Source organism: Manis javanica, chromosome 15, assembly GCF_040802235.1.
Source record: "Manis javanica isolate MJ-LG chromosome 15, MJ_LKY, whole genome shotgun sequence".
NCBI classification, from domain to species: domain Eukaryota; kingdom Metazoa; phylum Chordata; class Mammalia; order Pholidota; family Manidae; genus Manis; species Manis javanica.
The window spans coordinates 3,174,933-3,190,977 of NC_133170.1; the positions used below are offsets into that span (position 1 = coordinate 3,174,933).

Here is a 16,045-nt window from a genome sequence, read left to right on the forward strand (position 1 = left end):
ATACTCAGTATGTATCTCCTGAGAGCAAGAACATTCTCCGAAATAATCATAAGATTGTCACTTTATTTAACCCTGACAGAATACATATTTATGTTTCCTTATATTCTGGTTGATATACTTTACACCTCTTTTGTGAGAAGGACATTAACAGAAAAGCCAGTGCCATGTAGTTGATGACCCTCCATTCATAGAAACTTGGCAGAGGCAGTGCTGGGCCTGTGACTGAACTAGCCTTGGGCTGCCTTGGGGGAGGAGCCCCTGGGGCTGATGTTAGAGGGATTTTTGTTTTCCTTGAGATCATTTGACTCATTGTTCTAAAGAAGGTTTATTATACTTATCTCTGTATGTAGAGAACTCTGTGCAAAACATCACCTGACTATTGCTTATTTTTTTATATCTCTTGGCTTTTAGCTTTGGGATAGGATCTAGTGATGGCCAGTTAGGCAGACGGAACCTATTATAGATGCTCAAATCTTGATTCTTTTGTGAGGATCCTCCTACGATCATGAGAGGTAGGATCTGGAGGCATTTGCCAGAAAGATGAGATAACTTAGAGCTTTGTAAGACTGTTGTGTGTCTTAATTGCCTTGTCTTTTATTTGTGTCAACGTGGATTCCCCTGCTTAAGATAACTTGATTCATTGCCTTATTATAGGTGTAGAAGGCAGTTTCAGTGTTAAAAACTGAGGGACTCAACAGGAAAGAGGGAAACAGGGTGCAGACAGGTGGGGAGGTACTGCTTTGTAATTGCTGTCAACGGAAAAGGACAGAGCTTTGAAACGACCCGCAGTAACACCATCCATGTGAGGGAAGCGACCTAGCAGGCGCATGGGAGGGGAGTGACTATACCAGGTGGTGTTTGCTTAGTTGGGTAACCATGCCCCGAATCCTGCCTTTGTCCCCCATCTTGAACCATTGGTCAGATTCCATTCCTGGTACATGGATCTAAATTTTAAAGTCAAAGTATGTACCTAATACTAATTCTTAATGATGATCTTAGTGTCTTGATGACAGATGGGATGTCACCACCGCTTCTGGAGCAGTGACTTCTTGCAGGAACCCCACTTTGTATGGGACCTCTGCACTCAGTGCCATTGACAAAGAGATGTAATAACGATTAGCTTCATGAGTTATCTGGGAAGGTTCCTTTTTCTTAAACTTTCTTTTTCTTTTTCTTTTTAAAGAACCTCATCTATAGAATGATGGGCCTCATCTGTAGAACAGAGGGCCGGTCACCAAGGTGGGGACCTTAGGTTCCAGCCTCCCCGTGCAGGGATCAGGGGAGGAGGTACATTCTAGGAGGAAAGCCTTTCAGCTGAAGAGCTGTCTGGGGCTCTGCTGGCGACCGGTCACCGTGACCGGGCGTGACAGGCCCCGTGGCAGGGAGACCCCATCGTCAGGCTTCAGGAACCCAGCCACACGGGAGGAGATGAGTTTCAGCGGCTCTCCTAGTTATTCCAGGCCCGAAGCAGACCTGGCTGGTGAATGGGAAGGGGCAGCCCACAGCGAAGGCAGGAGAGCGTCATGTGCGCTCAGACTTGCCTTCTCATCCTGGTAGCATCCCGCGTGCGTGAGGGTAAAGCATGAAGGTGTGCGGATCTCATATCCAGGTGTGTTCCATATAGTCCGTCATTTGTATTTAATGTTACTTAGTGTGATTCTCTGTTTCCTGACATCCTGGTCAGCCGAGGGGCCACCCTGAGCAAGGCCAAGACTTTTCTCAGGGATATTTCTGGGTCCCGACGTGTGAGTGAGCGCTCAGGATGCCAAAGTCTGTGCTGAGGAACAAAACTGCATAATTTCAGCCTGTAAATGTAAGAAAAATAATTATTACTGCAGGTCTCTTTAGTGTATGCACACAACCATTAACAGTAAACAATGTAATTTCCACTCCTTACATATTTTATAGAAATGATCTCTGAAAGCAAGAATTGAGTTCAAGTCAAATTTGTATGTTTACCTCAGAATGTACCTTGTAACACTTTAATGTGTTACTAATTTTATGCAGTCCTCCATTCTCACATTCCTTTCGCTATAATTCCAAAAACATTGTTTCATGCCATAATTACAGGTGGCATATTTATTTTATAGCATCACAGGTCATTTCATTTAACAGCAGTGCAGTCGCAGGGACTTTGCTTTCCATGCCGGGAGATTCTTCTTAGTTCACTGCTGTGCTGCCGAGAGGTTTAGAAGGTTTCCCAGGCCTGGCGCCGCCCGCTGCGGCCCGTGTGGACGCGTGCGGCAGGATGGAACCTGCGCCAGTGACTGAGCGAGGGCGTCTTCCTTCCTGAAGTGACTTACTAGTGTTTGGCTTGTTTTCGACCACCTCAGAACTGGCCTCTTACTGATTACTTGGCAAATGGGACTGAATGTGCGTCAATGAAAAAAGTTTTGTGAAGGAAACTTTCCTGTAATCAGCATGGTTGAAAATAGGAAGGTACTGAAATATTTACGGGTGAATTTGTGGCTGGGTTTCTTCAGGTCCACTAGTGGCAGAAGGGGGCGTGAGGAGGGGGTGTAGGTGAAATAAGAATCCTTTGAATGGAATTGTCACAACTGGGAGATGGACATATGGGGATTTACTCTTCTGTTCTCCCTACTTTTGTGTGTTTGAGTTTTTTTTTTTAAATAAAGTTTAAGGAAGTGGAATGGAAGACTCAAATCATTGATGGCCCCATTCACAGCTGTGGGGGCGGGCGTTCTTTGGGAAGGATGAGCAGTGAACTAACTTCTCTCCCGTGTACCTAGAGCACTGCCTGTACGTACCATTCTCGGGAGGACTGAGGAAGTAGTTGTTCTGTGTGTTTTGTGTTTCTTGGTGAGGAACCCTGGCGGAGAAAGGCCGGTTCGGAGGTCAGAATGTAAGACTGGTTCGGCACTGTACTGCTGCTGTGACTTGATGTTCGTTTGCTTCTGAATAGAAGTTTTGTACTTCAGCTTTTGAACATGGTCAAAAGTTGTTAATATGTTGCCTTATGCTAAAACTGTCGGGAAATGTGGTTTTCTTTCCCATTAGGTATAGTCTGAAAGTACAGCCCGTTGAGAGAATGCACCTCGCTGTGGTCGCCTGTGGGGAAAGACTGGAAGAGACTGTAACCATGCTGAAGTCAGCTGTCATTTTCAGCATCAAACCTCTTTGGTTCCATATTTTTGCTGAAGATCAACTGCATGATAGTTTCAAAGGCATAGTAAGTATTTGAGACTTGGGACTGTAGAGTTGACTATTTAATGGTATTCTCTAATAGGACATTGTTTTATTCCTTCATGGAATGGAATATTAATTCTATAACTGCCCTCCTGGAGTGAAGAGTATTCCCTGCTACTACGTCCTTCAAAGAGTCCAGTTCTTGGGTATAAGAGGAAGGTTTGTTTTTGAAAAGAAGTAGGTCAGTTAAAGTCCTTTGCCAAGCTTGGAGCTTTTTATTTTTCCAGGGTGATTTGACTGAGATGTCCTGTGATTAAATTTTGTTCCCATCCTTGGCTGGGGAGAACCTCAGTCAGATGTGCACAAGGTTTCCATTCTGTTTTAAGGGGAAGGAACTGAATGACAGTATGGAGGGAAGTAACTTCTTGCTCTGATAAGAAAGTTCTTGGATTTTGTATTAGTTACAGGCAGTTTCGCTGCAGTGGCAGAAAAATCCCCCAAACAGTGGCTTAGGCAGTTTATTTGTGGAAGTTTATTTCCCTCTCACATAGAAGCAGGCGGTCTGCAGTAAGTGCAGCTCCATGTCCTCTGGGGCTCTTGCTGCTTCTCTCCTGCGGCCGAGCCATCTTTAACATAGCCTGCTACTTCATGGTCCAGGATGGCTGCTCAGGCTCCGTCCCTCACACCCACATTCTAGCCAGTGTGAGGGAGGAGGGAGTGAAGATGGCAGTCCCCTCCTTCCCTCTAAGGACACTTCATAGAAGTTGCACTTAACATTCTTGCCGGTATATGTAACTGTACCTAGCTGTTTATGAGGGCTGAAAAGGTACTCTCTAATCAGGGCAGCCATGTAACATCCTTAGCAAAAAAATTATTGCTGTGCAGGAAGAAGAGAGCAGGTATATATGGGGGAGAGAGTATAAGAGAAAGAAAATTCATCTAAGTCTCACTATTTCACATTCTGAGGTGGTGGTGTAGATGATGATAAAGGTTCTGCCCTCACCCTGCCCCCCAACTCTGTCTGTCTCTCTGTGTACTAACTTAAGCTTTCAAAATGGTTTGATTTTTATGCTTGGTCTAACTATGTATGCATTTGATGTTTTTTTTCAAGTTAAATTGGTTCAATTAAAAATTGAGTGAAAAATACTACTTGTGGCCTCAAGTTTTTTAGTTTTCTGCCAAAATATTTGATTCCAAGAGTTTCACTTACTGTTTTAAAATATTTCTAGTGTCTACATTTTTGATATGTGCTTTTGTGATCTTGATCTGTTTATCTTATTTTTCTAAAATATTTACTGAGTAATTAATTTTGTCCTAACAGTTCAGAGAATAGCAACAGATTGCTACCAACTGTGGAAACCTTTGAAAATGTAATAAAAAAGTAAAATAAATGTATTGCTTCATCTTATGTGCAGCTTCTGTGTTGTTTAAATGTGGCAAGTTATTGATTACATAATATGTATTTTTAAACTTAGTTTTTCTGTAATTATAATAGCCCACTCTGAGAATGCTGGGCTTTGCTTTTGAAGAAAGAATATCAAATATTTTGTGGAATATGCTTTTACTGCAAAAAAGATGTCTAAATATTAGACTATTAAATAAAATATGGCAAAGCTTTCATTTTGAATTTAGTATTGAAAGGATCCTTCAGTGATTTATAAGCCTCACAGGGAAAATAAAATGTAGTGTTTTAAACTAATTAACAGAAACATCAAAACAGAGTGTTAGAAGCAAAAACCTTCCCTTAAACTATGTTGGAAGGCACTAATGTTATAAAAAATTACTTGAACACTGTCAGGATTCAAAAAGAGAACATCTTCAGCCTGTTGGATTAACTGCTTAGTTTCCTGCCTATCCCCAGATCGTGAATGTGTGGGAGCTTTGAATCAACAACTGTTGAAGCAGCAACGATGGGTTGTACTTAAACTGAATTTGAAATAATTCAGTGTTCTAATACTGAATGCATTCAGGATACTAAAGTGTAAACAGGTTCATTATAGAGTTTCAGGTCTGTTTTGTTTTTTATAATGATTAAAAAAAATTGGCATTGGATGTCTATCAGAATATTTTATTATTAGGAATATGCCTATTAAAACTACATAGACAGATGTTCACTAATTGGTTTCTTATTGGTCTCTCTTTGAATGTAAACCTTTTCTGTTATTTCATGCATACTGTGGTGACAAAGTTAGTGGTTATTTTTCTGAGTTTAATTTGGGGATTGAGAGGATTCATACATCAGGTAAAGCTGAGGGAGGCGAACAACTTGTGAGTCTCTGTCCACTCTCTGTTCTGTGAGGGTGACCTTGTAAGTGGCACTGTGTCTCCAGTCTTTACGGTGGAGTCTTTCTCCCATATTACTATGATTTAAGATGCTGAGTGAGAATAAGATGGTGGGAAAGAAGAATCTGACTTTCTCTTAACTGTGTAAAACATAAGATGTAGACTATTTTAATTTTTAGCTTTTTAAAATAATCTGTTGGTTTATGATTTTACAGAGAAAATTGGAAATGAAACAAGTCTAAACTGATTCTTTTTTTTTTTTAGCTTGACAGCTGGTCATTTCTGCAGACATTCAATTATTCATTATACCCAATAACGTTTCCAAATGAGAACGCAGCAGAGTGGAAAAAGCTCTTTAAACCATGTGCTTCCCAGAGATTATTCTTGCCAGTAAGTTTTTTCTTCTTTTTTTTTAAATCTTGTTTTTACACACATGGGTTAATAAAGAGTCACATATAAATCAGTTAACTACACAGACACACACACACACACACACACACACACACACACACTACTGATTTTTTTCATTGAACATTAGGGGGAAAAAGGTCCCATAGAACAAATAAAAGCTACTGTAAAAAGCTCTGATAGAAGTGAAAAATACAGTAATTTCTGCTGAAATACTATTTCTTACATTTTAATTCATTCAGTTGCTATAAATTGTTTTATCTCTAAGAAGGAGTAAAGGTCATCAGACCTTAATGGGGCTGACTGAGTGTGTTGCTAGCAGAGGTGCAGGTCAGGGTCACCTGCAAGCTAGAGTCCACACTTAAAAGACCACATCATTCAGTAAGTTTTTCTGTCTTAACACCAAGCCAGTTTACCTTTTCAACTGGATACTTTAACACAGACACAAAATTAAAGGCATGTGAAGTCAGTAGGAAATGGGAACCATTTATTCAGTGGGGCTACTCTTTGATGTTGTTCCCTGGTGATAAATGCTTATTATTATTTTAATCTGAAAATATTCAGAAGCAAGGTAACCTCTTTTATTTTGAATTGCTTTCATCCACAGTTTTAAAATTTCACAGTTGTTAAGACCACTATAATGTTTAAAATAGTTATAATAGTAGAAATAGTGAATTTAAGAATCTCACAGATTTCTGGAAAGTATATGAATTATAGGGAAGATACTTCAATTACTTGTTATAAGTAGGTTGAGGCAATTCTTAGCATATTAAGAATATAGGTTACTGAACCAGGTCATCAATAAGATTTAAAGTTAAGTTCTCATTTTGTCAGCTGAGTCCTCCTAGCTGGGGTCTTTGTTGCTGTGCATACAAAATTTGAATCCTGTGGTCTTTTTCAGTCTCTGCTCTGTTGTAAGAGGCACACAAATAAGGGATTAAGATAGGGGAAAAAGGCTAACAAGTCTTAGATACTCTATGTGGGCTTTATAAGTTCAAAACAAATCTTTATGTCGAATCATTGCAGTGTCACACTCAATTAATAATTCGCTGTTTTCTGCCAGGCATCTGTACTGAAGTACTGGGTATAGGAATGAACTGAACAGTTTTCTTGTTTTCTAGAGCTTATTGTCTGATGTGAGAGACAGACATTGAACAAACACATTATGGCACTAAATAAACGCAAATGTGTTAGTGAAAGAATAAGTGGTGAGGGAAGCATGAGATTTCAGCCATTTATTTCTCTTCCATTTTGTTCTGCATTATTAACAAGTCTAATTATTGGTGTGATAAGAAATTTGCTGATCATTTAATCTGCTTACATTTCTAAATGGCATTTGAAATACTAAAATAAAATATTTGAAACCCATCTGATTGTCCTCATACTTCTCTGTTACTTCTGCAACTTTTTAACCAAATGTAAGTAAATTCATGTCTTATTTTTCTAATGGTAAACTTTTTTTTACTGAGTTTCTCTTCCTTTGAAATAGATAAATGACAAGCACTGTGATCTCTGTCCACTCCTTGCCCTGACAGCCACCACAGAGAAGTCCTGACCCGGGTGTCACTGAGCCTGTGTGTGGCCTCCGCTGGCCGTGTCGCCCGTAGGGAGCTCGGGGCTCTGGCGTGCCTTCCTAGTCCGCCAGCAGCATACAGCATTTCAGTCTTAGGAGCGCACCTTGTGTCATGGGACAGGACAGAATGTTGCTATAAAAACCTTGCCCACCCTCTTCTGTCCCCCAGAAAGAGACAGATATATAGGCACATGTACACACACCCTTTACTCAGTGTTTTTGAGAAATCGACCCTTTCCCATTCATGCTCTGCAGTCCAGCGTCAGACTTCTTTCCCAGCGGGATATTAAGGCGGCTGTGGGGAGCGTGGGGCGAAGCCAACCTGCTGCTGCTTGTTAGGGCGACGGCTTCAGCCTCCGCTGCAGGAAGAGGCAGCAGCTTTGAGAAGGAGCAGAATGTAGATCGAGCTCTTATTCTCCTTATGTTTTTAACTAAAATGGTTTAGGTTAACCTGATGACTGAGTCTTACTAATACACTGGGATACGCAATAAATTTAAATTTGCATGAGTCAGACTCTAAAGTTCATGAGTCAGGCAGAAATAAAAAAATTGCTCTTGGAAATCCCTGTAGAAGTTGGAGATTTAACATCTCTCAGAAAGTAAGGACATCGCCAGTATTTCTTCCGAGACAAGCCTGTCTTCACCCCTGCTCAGTAAGTGCGCAGTTTCTCTGACTGCGTGAGAGACGGCGAAGCACGGAACGCAGAGCGCAGGCTGCAGAGGGGGGTCGCCGTTCCAGGTGGGCTCAGTGTCTGCTGAGACCGGGAGGATGTAAGGGTGCAGCCGTGACCTGGAAGGTGTCACAGGTCTAGGGAACAAGTTCAGAAGGTCTTCATTTGTGTTGATTCATTTCTGTATTTATTCAGAAAATTAAGATTCGAGCTAGAAATTCACCTAAGTTAATGTTGTTTTCCATTATCCTCTCTGTTCTTTGAGGATATTGCTTTTATCTTATTTATTCTTCCAATTGTTAATATTGGGTTTTTGTTCTGATTTGTTTTTATAGCTTTTCTTCTCTAAAAGTTAAGATGAAGGCTAGCACAATATCTCTATGTATGTTGTCAAAAGTGACAGATTTAGGAAAACTTAGTGTATAAAATTAATATAAATTAGCTTATCTCTTAGGTATTTCTTCTATAATTAAAGTCTCTTCTGTGTTTTATGATAAATGAATACAATCACAGTTAACGATTCAAATCTCTCCTCACAGTTAATCCTCAAAGAAGTTGACTCACTATTGTATGTCGACACTGATATCCTTTTTTTACGGCCTGTTGATGATATTTGGTCTTTACTAAAGAAATTTAATTCCACACAAATTGCTGCAATGGCACCAGAGCATGAGGAGCCTCGAATAGGGTGGTATAACCGTTTCGCCAGGCACCCGTACTACGGGAAAACGGGCGTGAACTCGGGGGTCATGCTGATGAACGTGACGAGGATGAGAAGGAAGCATTTCAAGGTGAGCCATGGACACAGGTACTTCGCCGACATCTCTCAGGTTTGCCTCCAGATCGTCTCCAGTTTAACTGTGCTTTTTTAAAAACTAGATTGAGCGATTCAGAACTTTTCCACTTACCTAGAATAATTGAAGAAAAGTGTCTCAGTATCCTGCTTGCTGGGGCCTTGCAGTAGGTCAGGCCAGATGACAGCGCAGTGAAGCGAAGCAGCCGTGTGCTGAGCGGTGAGCCCGACGTCTAGGTCTAGGAGCGTGAGCCTCTGGAGCCTGCGGCCTGGTCCGGAGCCCTGGGGCCTTGGGCAGGTTTTGAGCATGCCCGGGCTTCGGTTTTCTCATCTGTGCACTGAGGATGACAGACAGCAGTGCCTCCACCACTGGGCTTTTGTGAGGGTTGGATTAGTTAGAACGGTGGCTAATATATAGTAAACGTTGGCTCTTTTGGTGCTACTGGGAGTTAACTTAAAAAAAAAAAAATCCCTGCGTGTTTCTTACCTCTCAAATTATGGGGTCAGTGGAATAGTCGGGCTATTTAATTAATTTCTCTGATTGCACATCCATGTGTTGAATACAGGTGTATGTTGACCTGTTTACCAGTTCCCCGATGAGGAGTTGCGCATGCTGAGCTTTAAGTCACCGCAGTCTGTGGGCAGTGGAGCCTGCCTGCTCAGTTTATGCGTGATGTTGTCACCTCTGCACTGTTCAACACGGGCCAGTTAGCTGACTTTCAGACATCATTGTCTCGACTGAAAAGCAGACATAATAAACAGATTTTTGTAGGTTGTCAGTTTAAAAGAGATCCATTTAAAATGCTTAGTGTGGAGCATGGCACATAGTAAGTGCTTAAATGTTAGCTAAAAGCTGTGACTTCTGAAATACCTGTAGAGACTTACTGTTTATTCCTTTACATCTGGATAGGACCAAATTAAACTTTAAGGTATGTGAGTTCTTTTATGGTATGAGGATAGATGTATGTCTGCCTGCATATGTGTCTGTGAGGTATTTTCCTTATATGACCAGAATCCCTGCACCGTTTCGCCCCTCCCCGTGCGTCCCATGTGATCTCGGCCTCATCTAGAGCTGCTCCCATGATTTATCTTTGGGGCGGCAGCGGCCATCACCGTCTCAGTCTTGGCAGCTTGCACCCAACCCTCTCCACTTCTGTGGATCTTGTAAACCTGGTTGTTTTTTTAGCCTTCCCATTTTCTGAACCTTTATGAAATCTTGATTTCACTTCCATTTTGTCCCCCACAGTTGAGTGCACTAGGGAGGTATGTAACCCATATTCCTACTTAGCACTGAACATCTTTCTTCAGTTACCAATTTGTTAATCTAGCTTGAATTGTAAAACTTATGTACCATAAAGTTTTACTAAGTAAGATGGGTGTGATGCCATGAGTTTTCTGCCTCTTCTGATTGTTCGACCACACATGGTAATATTATACCAGAAGATGGCGCTGTAAGATTGTCTCCTAAGGAATAATGTGACTTCTTTGTAACTCTTGATTTGAAATTCATAGAATTATGAATTTAGAGTTGCAAAGAAAATACAATTTAGTGTAACACCATTATTTAATTTTTTTAAACTTTCAAAATACAGCTATACAGTTCAAATCTATTATTATTATTTGCTACTTAGCCTTTTATTTAAGTGTCACTCTTAGGTCCTGGAACAGTTTCCCTGCTCCCCTTTATCCTGTGTCTGTGGTGTGCTCTAAACCAGCTAGAGATGTAGAGATGGCAGTTGAAGTAATTTCTGAACTTTCACACTTTCATTTTCTTCTGTGCACTAATGACTTAATGAAGAAAAATGGTAGAGGCCCAACTGTACAGATTCCGAAGGTACGGTTTGCTTTACACCTGCCCTCCAACCCCCATGTTCCAGACAGTCCTATTCTTGCCCAGTGGGACAACTCAGATCAGCTTTGTTTTCAAAGATTATTATATTTATAATGTCTGAGATGTTTCTACAAAATTGGTTTTTTGATTCCTTTTCTCATATGTCTTTGTTTTTCTCGGTTGTTTTCCAGACTATATCTATAGCAAACATTGCTGTATTTTTTTCCTACTAATTCTATAATTTCTGGCACAGATCTTAAGTTTTAGAGCTCTGATGACATCACTGAATTCCTTGTAATAACTCTCCACGCTGTTCGATACAGACCCAAGAACGTTGCCCCATGGTTCTTACTATGTGAAAAACTATAAGGCTGCTACTCACTTAGGACAGTGGCTGTGTTTTAAATCCTTACTCTGCTGCCACACAGTGCCTACCATCCATGATGTTCAGTTCCAACCTGATGTATTGTACTTACATACATATATTAAGAATAAAAATAGTGAAGATTCTACTTTTTTGTTGTTTCTTAGAATGCTTGATGGGCAATACAACGCTGGTTAGCTATTGCTTTTAGGATGGTGTTTGCAGTTCTGAATCCCTGTAAGAATATTTCTTAGCCTTTTTCTATTTATTAGAAAAAAATATATAAATAAGGCATCTTGGGAATCCTTTCCTTGTATGTTTACTGTTCCCTGCTCATGTCCTGTCATATATTACTTTGTAAAACAAGTTTTGTCTGCTTTCTTCACCTACTGAGGGCAGGACATGAACAACTTTGTATTTAGAATACAGGGCAAGGAGTCTGGCATAAAGTAGCAACTCAGTAGATGATTACTGGCAGAGGATGGTGGAAAATTTTAGAAACCAGGCCGTTAATGACTTACTGAAAAATATTGACAGAGAGAACATTTACTATGAGGTGGACATGATGGTTGTTTTTACATATTTGAAAGATATATGTGGTGCAGGACTTTTACTGTATTATATATGTAGTTATGAGAACAATAATCAATGAACAAAAATTATCAAAAAGCACAGAACTTTTCACAGGTAGTGGGGTCACTAAGCTTAGGAATTAGTAACTTCTCTGTTAGCACTGCTGGAACGTAGTATGGAGAGCCACCTGTCAGTTTTATATTTATGTATGAGAGAGACTGATAATGATAAGCATACATAAAATTCTAAGAATGAAACATTGCTTTTAATATAATGTGCAGTTTTGTAGTAGGTTGGCTAAAAATAACAAACTAGAACATTTTTTAAAAAGTGTATTTATTTATTTATTTATTTATTTATTTATTAAGGTATCATTGATATACACTATTACAAAGGTTTCACATGGAAAACACTGATTACTACATTCACCCATATTATCAAGTACCCCCCAAGCCCCATTGCAGTCACTGTCCATCAGTGTAGTAAGATGGTATAAAGTCACTATTTGTCTTCTCTGTGCTATATGTGATGCCCCCCACCACATCATTTGTGCCAATCATAATGCCCCTCAATCCCCTTCTCCCTTCCTCCCCACCCGCCCTCCCCCTCCTCTCCCCCTTGGTAACCACTAGTCCCTTCTTGGAGTCTGTGAGTCTGCTGCTGTTTTGTTCCTTCAGTTTTGCTTTGTGTTACACTCCACAAATGAGTAAAATCACAAGGTACTTGTCTTTCTCTGCCTGGCTTATTTCACTGAGCATAATGCCCTCTAGCTCCATCCATGTTGTTGCAAATGGTAGGATTTGTTTTCTTCTTATGGCTGAATAGTATTCCATTGTGTATATGTACCACCTCTTCTTTATTCATCTACTGATGGACACCTAGGTTGCTTCCATTTCTTGGCTATTGTAAATAGTACTGCAGTAAACATAGGGGTGCATATGTCTTTTTGAATCTGAGATCTTGTTTCCTTCGGGCAAATTCCTAAGAGTGGAATTCCTGGGTCAAATGGTAATTCTATTTTTGTTTTTTTGAGGAACCTCCATACTCCTTTCCATAGTGATTGAACTAATTTACATTTCCACCAGCAGTGTAGGAGGGTTCCCTTTTCTCTGCATCCTTGCCAGCGTTTATTGTTCCTTGTCTTTTCCATATTGGCTATCCTAAATTGTGTGAGGTGATACCTCATTGTGGTTTTAATTTACATTTCCCTGATAATTAGTGATGTGGAGCATCTTTTCGTGTGCCTGTTGGCCATCTGAATTTCTTCTTTGGAGAAGTGTCTGTTCAGATCCTGCACCCGTTTTTTAATCGGGTTATTTGGTTTTTGGGTGTTGAGGCATGTAAGTTCTTTATATATTTTGGATGTTAACCCCTTGTCTTATTTTTTAAAATTACAAAAGTAAATCATGCTTGGAAACATTTAAGCAATTCATTGTATGTAGTAGAGTAAACATTTAAGAGAGTAAACATCGTATGTAGAAAAATATTTAAGCAACTCATTGTATGTAGACTAAAAAGGCAGGTCTCTCCTTTATATACCACTCTTCCCAGTTTAATTCCTTTGCCCAAATGATACTATGGACTTTGTTAGGCATTCTTCAGACCCTTTAAAAAATATATCTTGAAACAGGTATACATGTACACGGCACTTACATATGGAGCCTTTAATACATCTTCAGCTTCTTTCACTTTGTAAATATACAGCTGGCTGGCTGTCATGTCAGTGCGCACAGTATGTCTCATATTTAATGCGTGTGTGGTCCTGTGGAGACGGATGATCTAGTTTTATTGCTCGTGTGTGCTTGGATGAACATGTAGTTAGATGGCTGAAAACATCTCACATATTTTAATTTATATTTTCCTGACTATACTACCAGTATGGGAAATTATATTTTCATATAAATAAAATACAGTTTTCATATAATTTTTATCATTCCTCCTTCCTCTTTTGTGTTCTTACCCTCTGACCATTTCTCCACTTGGTTACTTTTCTGTTTCTGTTGACTTGAACCCTTTTTATATGTAATGCCTCTTGATTAAACTTGTTTCTCCTGGTCGTTCATTGTCAGTCTTGGATAGTCTAGGTCCCATCATCAGCAGTGACACCAGAGTTACTGCTTCTTGTCCAATAGGACTTTTCCTTTAAGTTATAAAGTGTCTCCCCTTCCCCCCCCATTATTTTCCTAAGACTGGTCTGGGCCTTGTAATTTTATCTTTAATCAGCTTTTCTTTGAATAGGTATATTCTGTACACACACACACACACACACACGCAAGTGTATGTATTTGAATAGCTGGAACCCCATAGAGACGTGGACATGGCCTGGTACACGGGGCCCCCCAGCCCCATGTCTTGAGTTTGTTGCTGGTCTTTGTCCTTATGTGGCTCATATTTATCTTTCCAGATTCTGAGAATATTTAGTTAACATATTCCGTGATTTATCTCAGAGTCATCCTTTCAGTAAAGTATTATCTTATTATTTCCTTAAGTAAAACTTGTTTCAATCATTTTCCAATTTGGGGGGGGATTTCTGATTATTTTGTAATGCTTATTTTGTGTTTAGTGTGTTCTGAGAAACTTCACACAAGAGCAGATGATATTTAGTTTAAATACATAGATTTTTTTCAGGAACTCTGGCCTTTCTTTCTTTTCCATAACAGATTGTTTACCCCCTTTGAGTTCATTGCATGTCCCAGAGTAACTTATAACTGTTTCCCAGTCTATCTATGGAGAAGGATCAGGGTTTTTTTTGTAATTTATAATCTGTCATGAGTCAATTCTTTTGTAAAAATGATGCAAATTTTACTAGGAAAATATTGGAATAAATAGACAAAATTATTCTGATAAATTGCTATAGAAGTTTCTAAATCTTATTGTTAATTTCTGTGCTTAATCTTGTAGAGGACAAAAAATTCACTGATTGGCACACTGCATACTGCACTTTAAGGAATACAGGTTTAAGTCTGGAGAGTTTAAAAGAGCCAAATAGGTATAAAAGGCTCACTATTCAAACCCACCCCTTTTTGCTCCAGATTCACACAACCTGGGGTCGTCTTTCAACTTTTATTTCCTTAGGTATTTGACTTTGTGTTTTGCAATAATGAGCTATGAGCATAGACGATGAAAAGGCAATTGATGAAATTCAATACCTGTTTTTGACTTTCTGCTTTTAAATGATCTCTTTGAAATGCCAGCTGTGAAGATTAGAAAATCAGGGTGGGAGTACAGGTGATCGTGGTAGCAGTTGTACCAGCTAGTGCTGAGCATGTGCCATGCGCCACTCCCGTCGTCCGTACGTCCTGCCCACATTCTAAGGTTTACTCCACCACAGCTCCACGCATACACACAGGTACTGTGTCTAGACAGGCGACCCAGGTGCTGAGACTACCTTCATTTTAAGATGAGGTCTCAGTCACAGTACTTCAGCTATCATCCACTTTCTCTTTCCCTTTCTCAATTTGTATTGGTTTTATCAATCCTACATACGGCCTCAAATATCCTCTGTTATCTTCCTCCTTCCAGCTGGACAGCCCTATTCACATTTAGGTTTATAGTAGGGTCACTGGTTTTGTAACAAAAGTTTACATTTCTCCTTCCTGCCCTCTAATGATTGCTAAGGGAAGATTGGGGACCCTCGCTGTGCTGCCATGTTCCACCTGGAGGCTGAGGTCTTTTTAATGTATTTACCAACAGAACGATATGACGACTGTACGCCTGCGCTGGGGAGATATACTTATGCCGTTGCTTAAAAAATACAAGCTAAACATCACATGGGGTGATCAAGATCTATTGAATATCATATTTTTTCATAATCCAGGTAATGATTTAAATTTTTTTCTTTGCATTTATAAAACGTAATCAGATATATTTAGTTGAAAATAGAGAAATGCATTTACTTGATTTTGGCTGATATTAACAGTCATTCACTGTTTATGTTTGACAGACTAGAACTTCTCTTAAATATTGATTTAGTAGGAAGAGATCTAAATGCAAAACATGTTTTTTATAATTTTAAACCTTAAAGTTTAAGAGCTGTTTTTTAAACTAAATTTTTATAAACTGTCAATTCTGTGGACTTAGGGTTATTTACTTCATTGCTTTGTCTTTCTCCACATAGAAAGCCTGTTTGTTTTTCCGTGTCAGTGGAATTATCGGCCAGACCATTGTCTGTATGGAAGCAACTGCCCAGAAGCAGAAGAGGACGGGATCTTCATTCTTCACGGGAACAGAGGTGTTTACCACGATGACAAGCAACCAGCCTTTAGAGCTATGTATGAGGCCCTGAGAAACGTAAGCGTTTGTGGTTTTTTTTTTATTTTTTTGAATTGTGGAAATACTTTCAAGCTTAGAGAGAATTTGCAATAGTACAAAGAACTTCCAGATCTGTTACTCAGGTTTATCA

The 16,045-nt window shown here is 39.7% G+C and overlaps 1 protein-coding gene across 2 annotated transcripts in view; it reads left to right on the forward strand.

Moving 5' to 3' along the window:
• GXYLT1 (glucoside xylosyltransferase 1) overlaps positions 1-16,045 on the forward strand; it is a 44,339-nt gene that overhangs the window by 14,078 nt on the left and 14,216 nt on the right. For both annotated transcript variants that reach the window (XM_037009870.2, XM_037009874.2), the window contains 5 exons: positions 3,019-3,190; positions 5,695-5,820; positions 8,622-8,873; positions 15,337-15,460; positions 15,761-15,933. In XM_037009870.2, the coding sequence (XP_036865765.1) occupies positions 3,019-3,190; positions 5,695-5,820; positions 8,622-8,873; positions 15,337-15,460; positions 15,761-15,933 (847 nt within the window). The remainder of the gene's footprint in view (positions 1-3,018; positions 3,191-5,694; positions 5,821-8,621; positions 8,874-15,336; positions 15,461-15,760; positions 15,934-16,045) is intronic.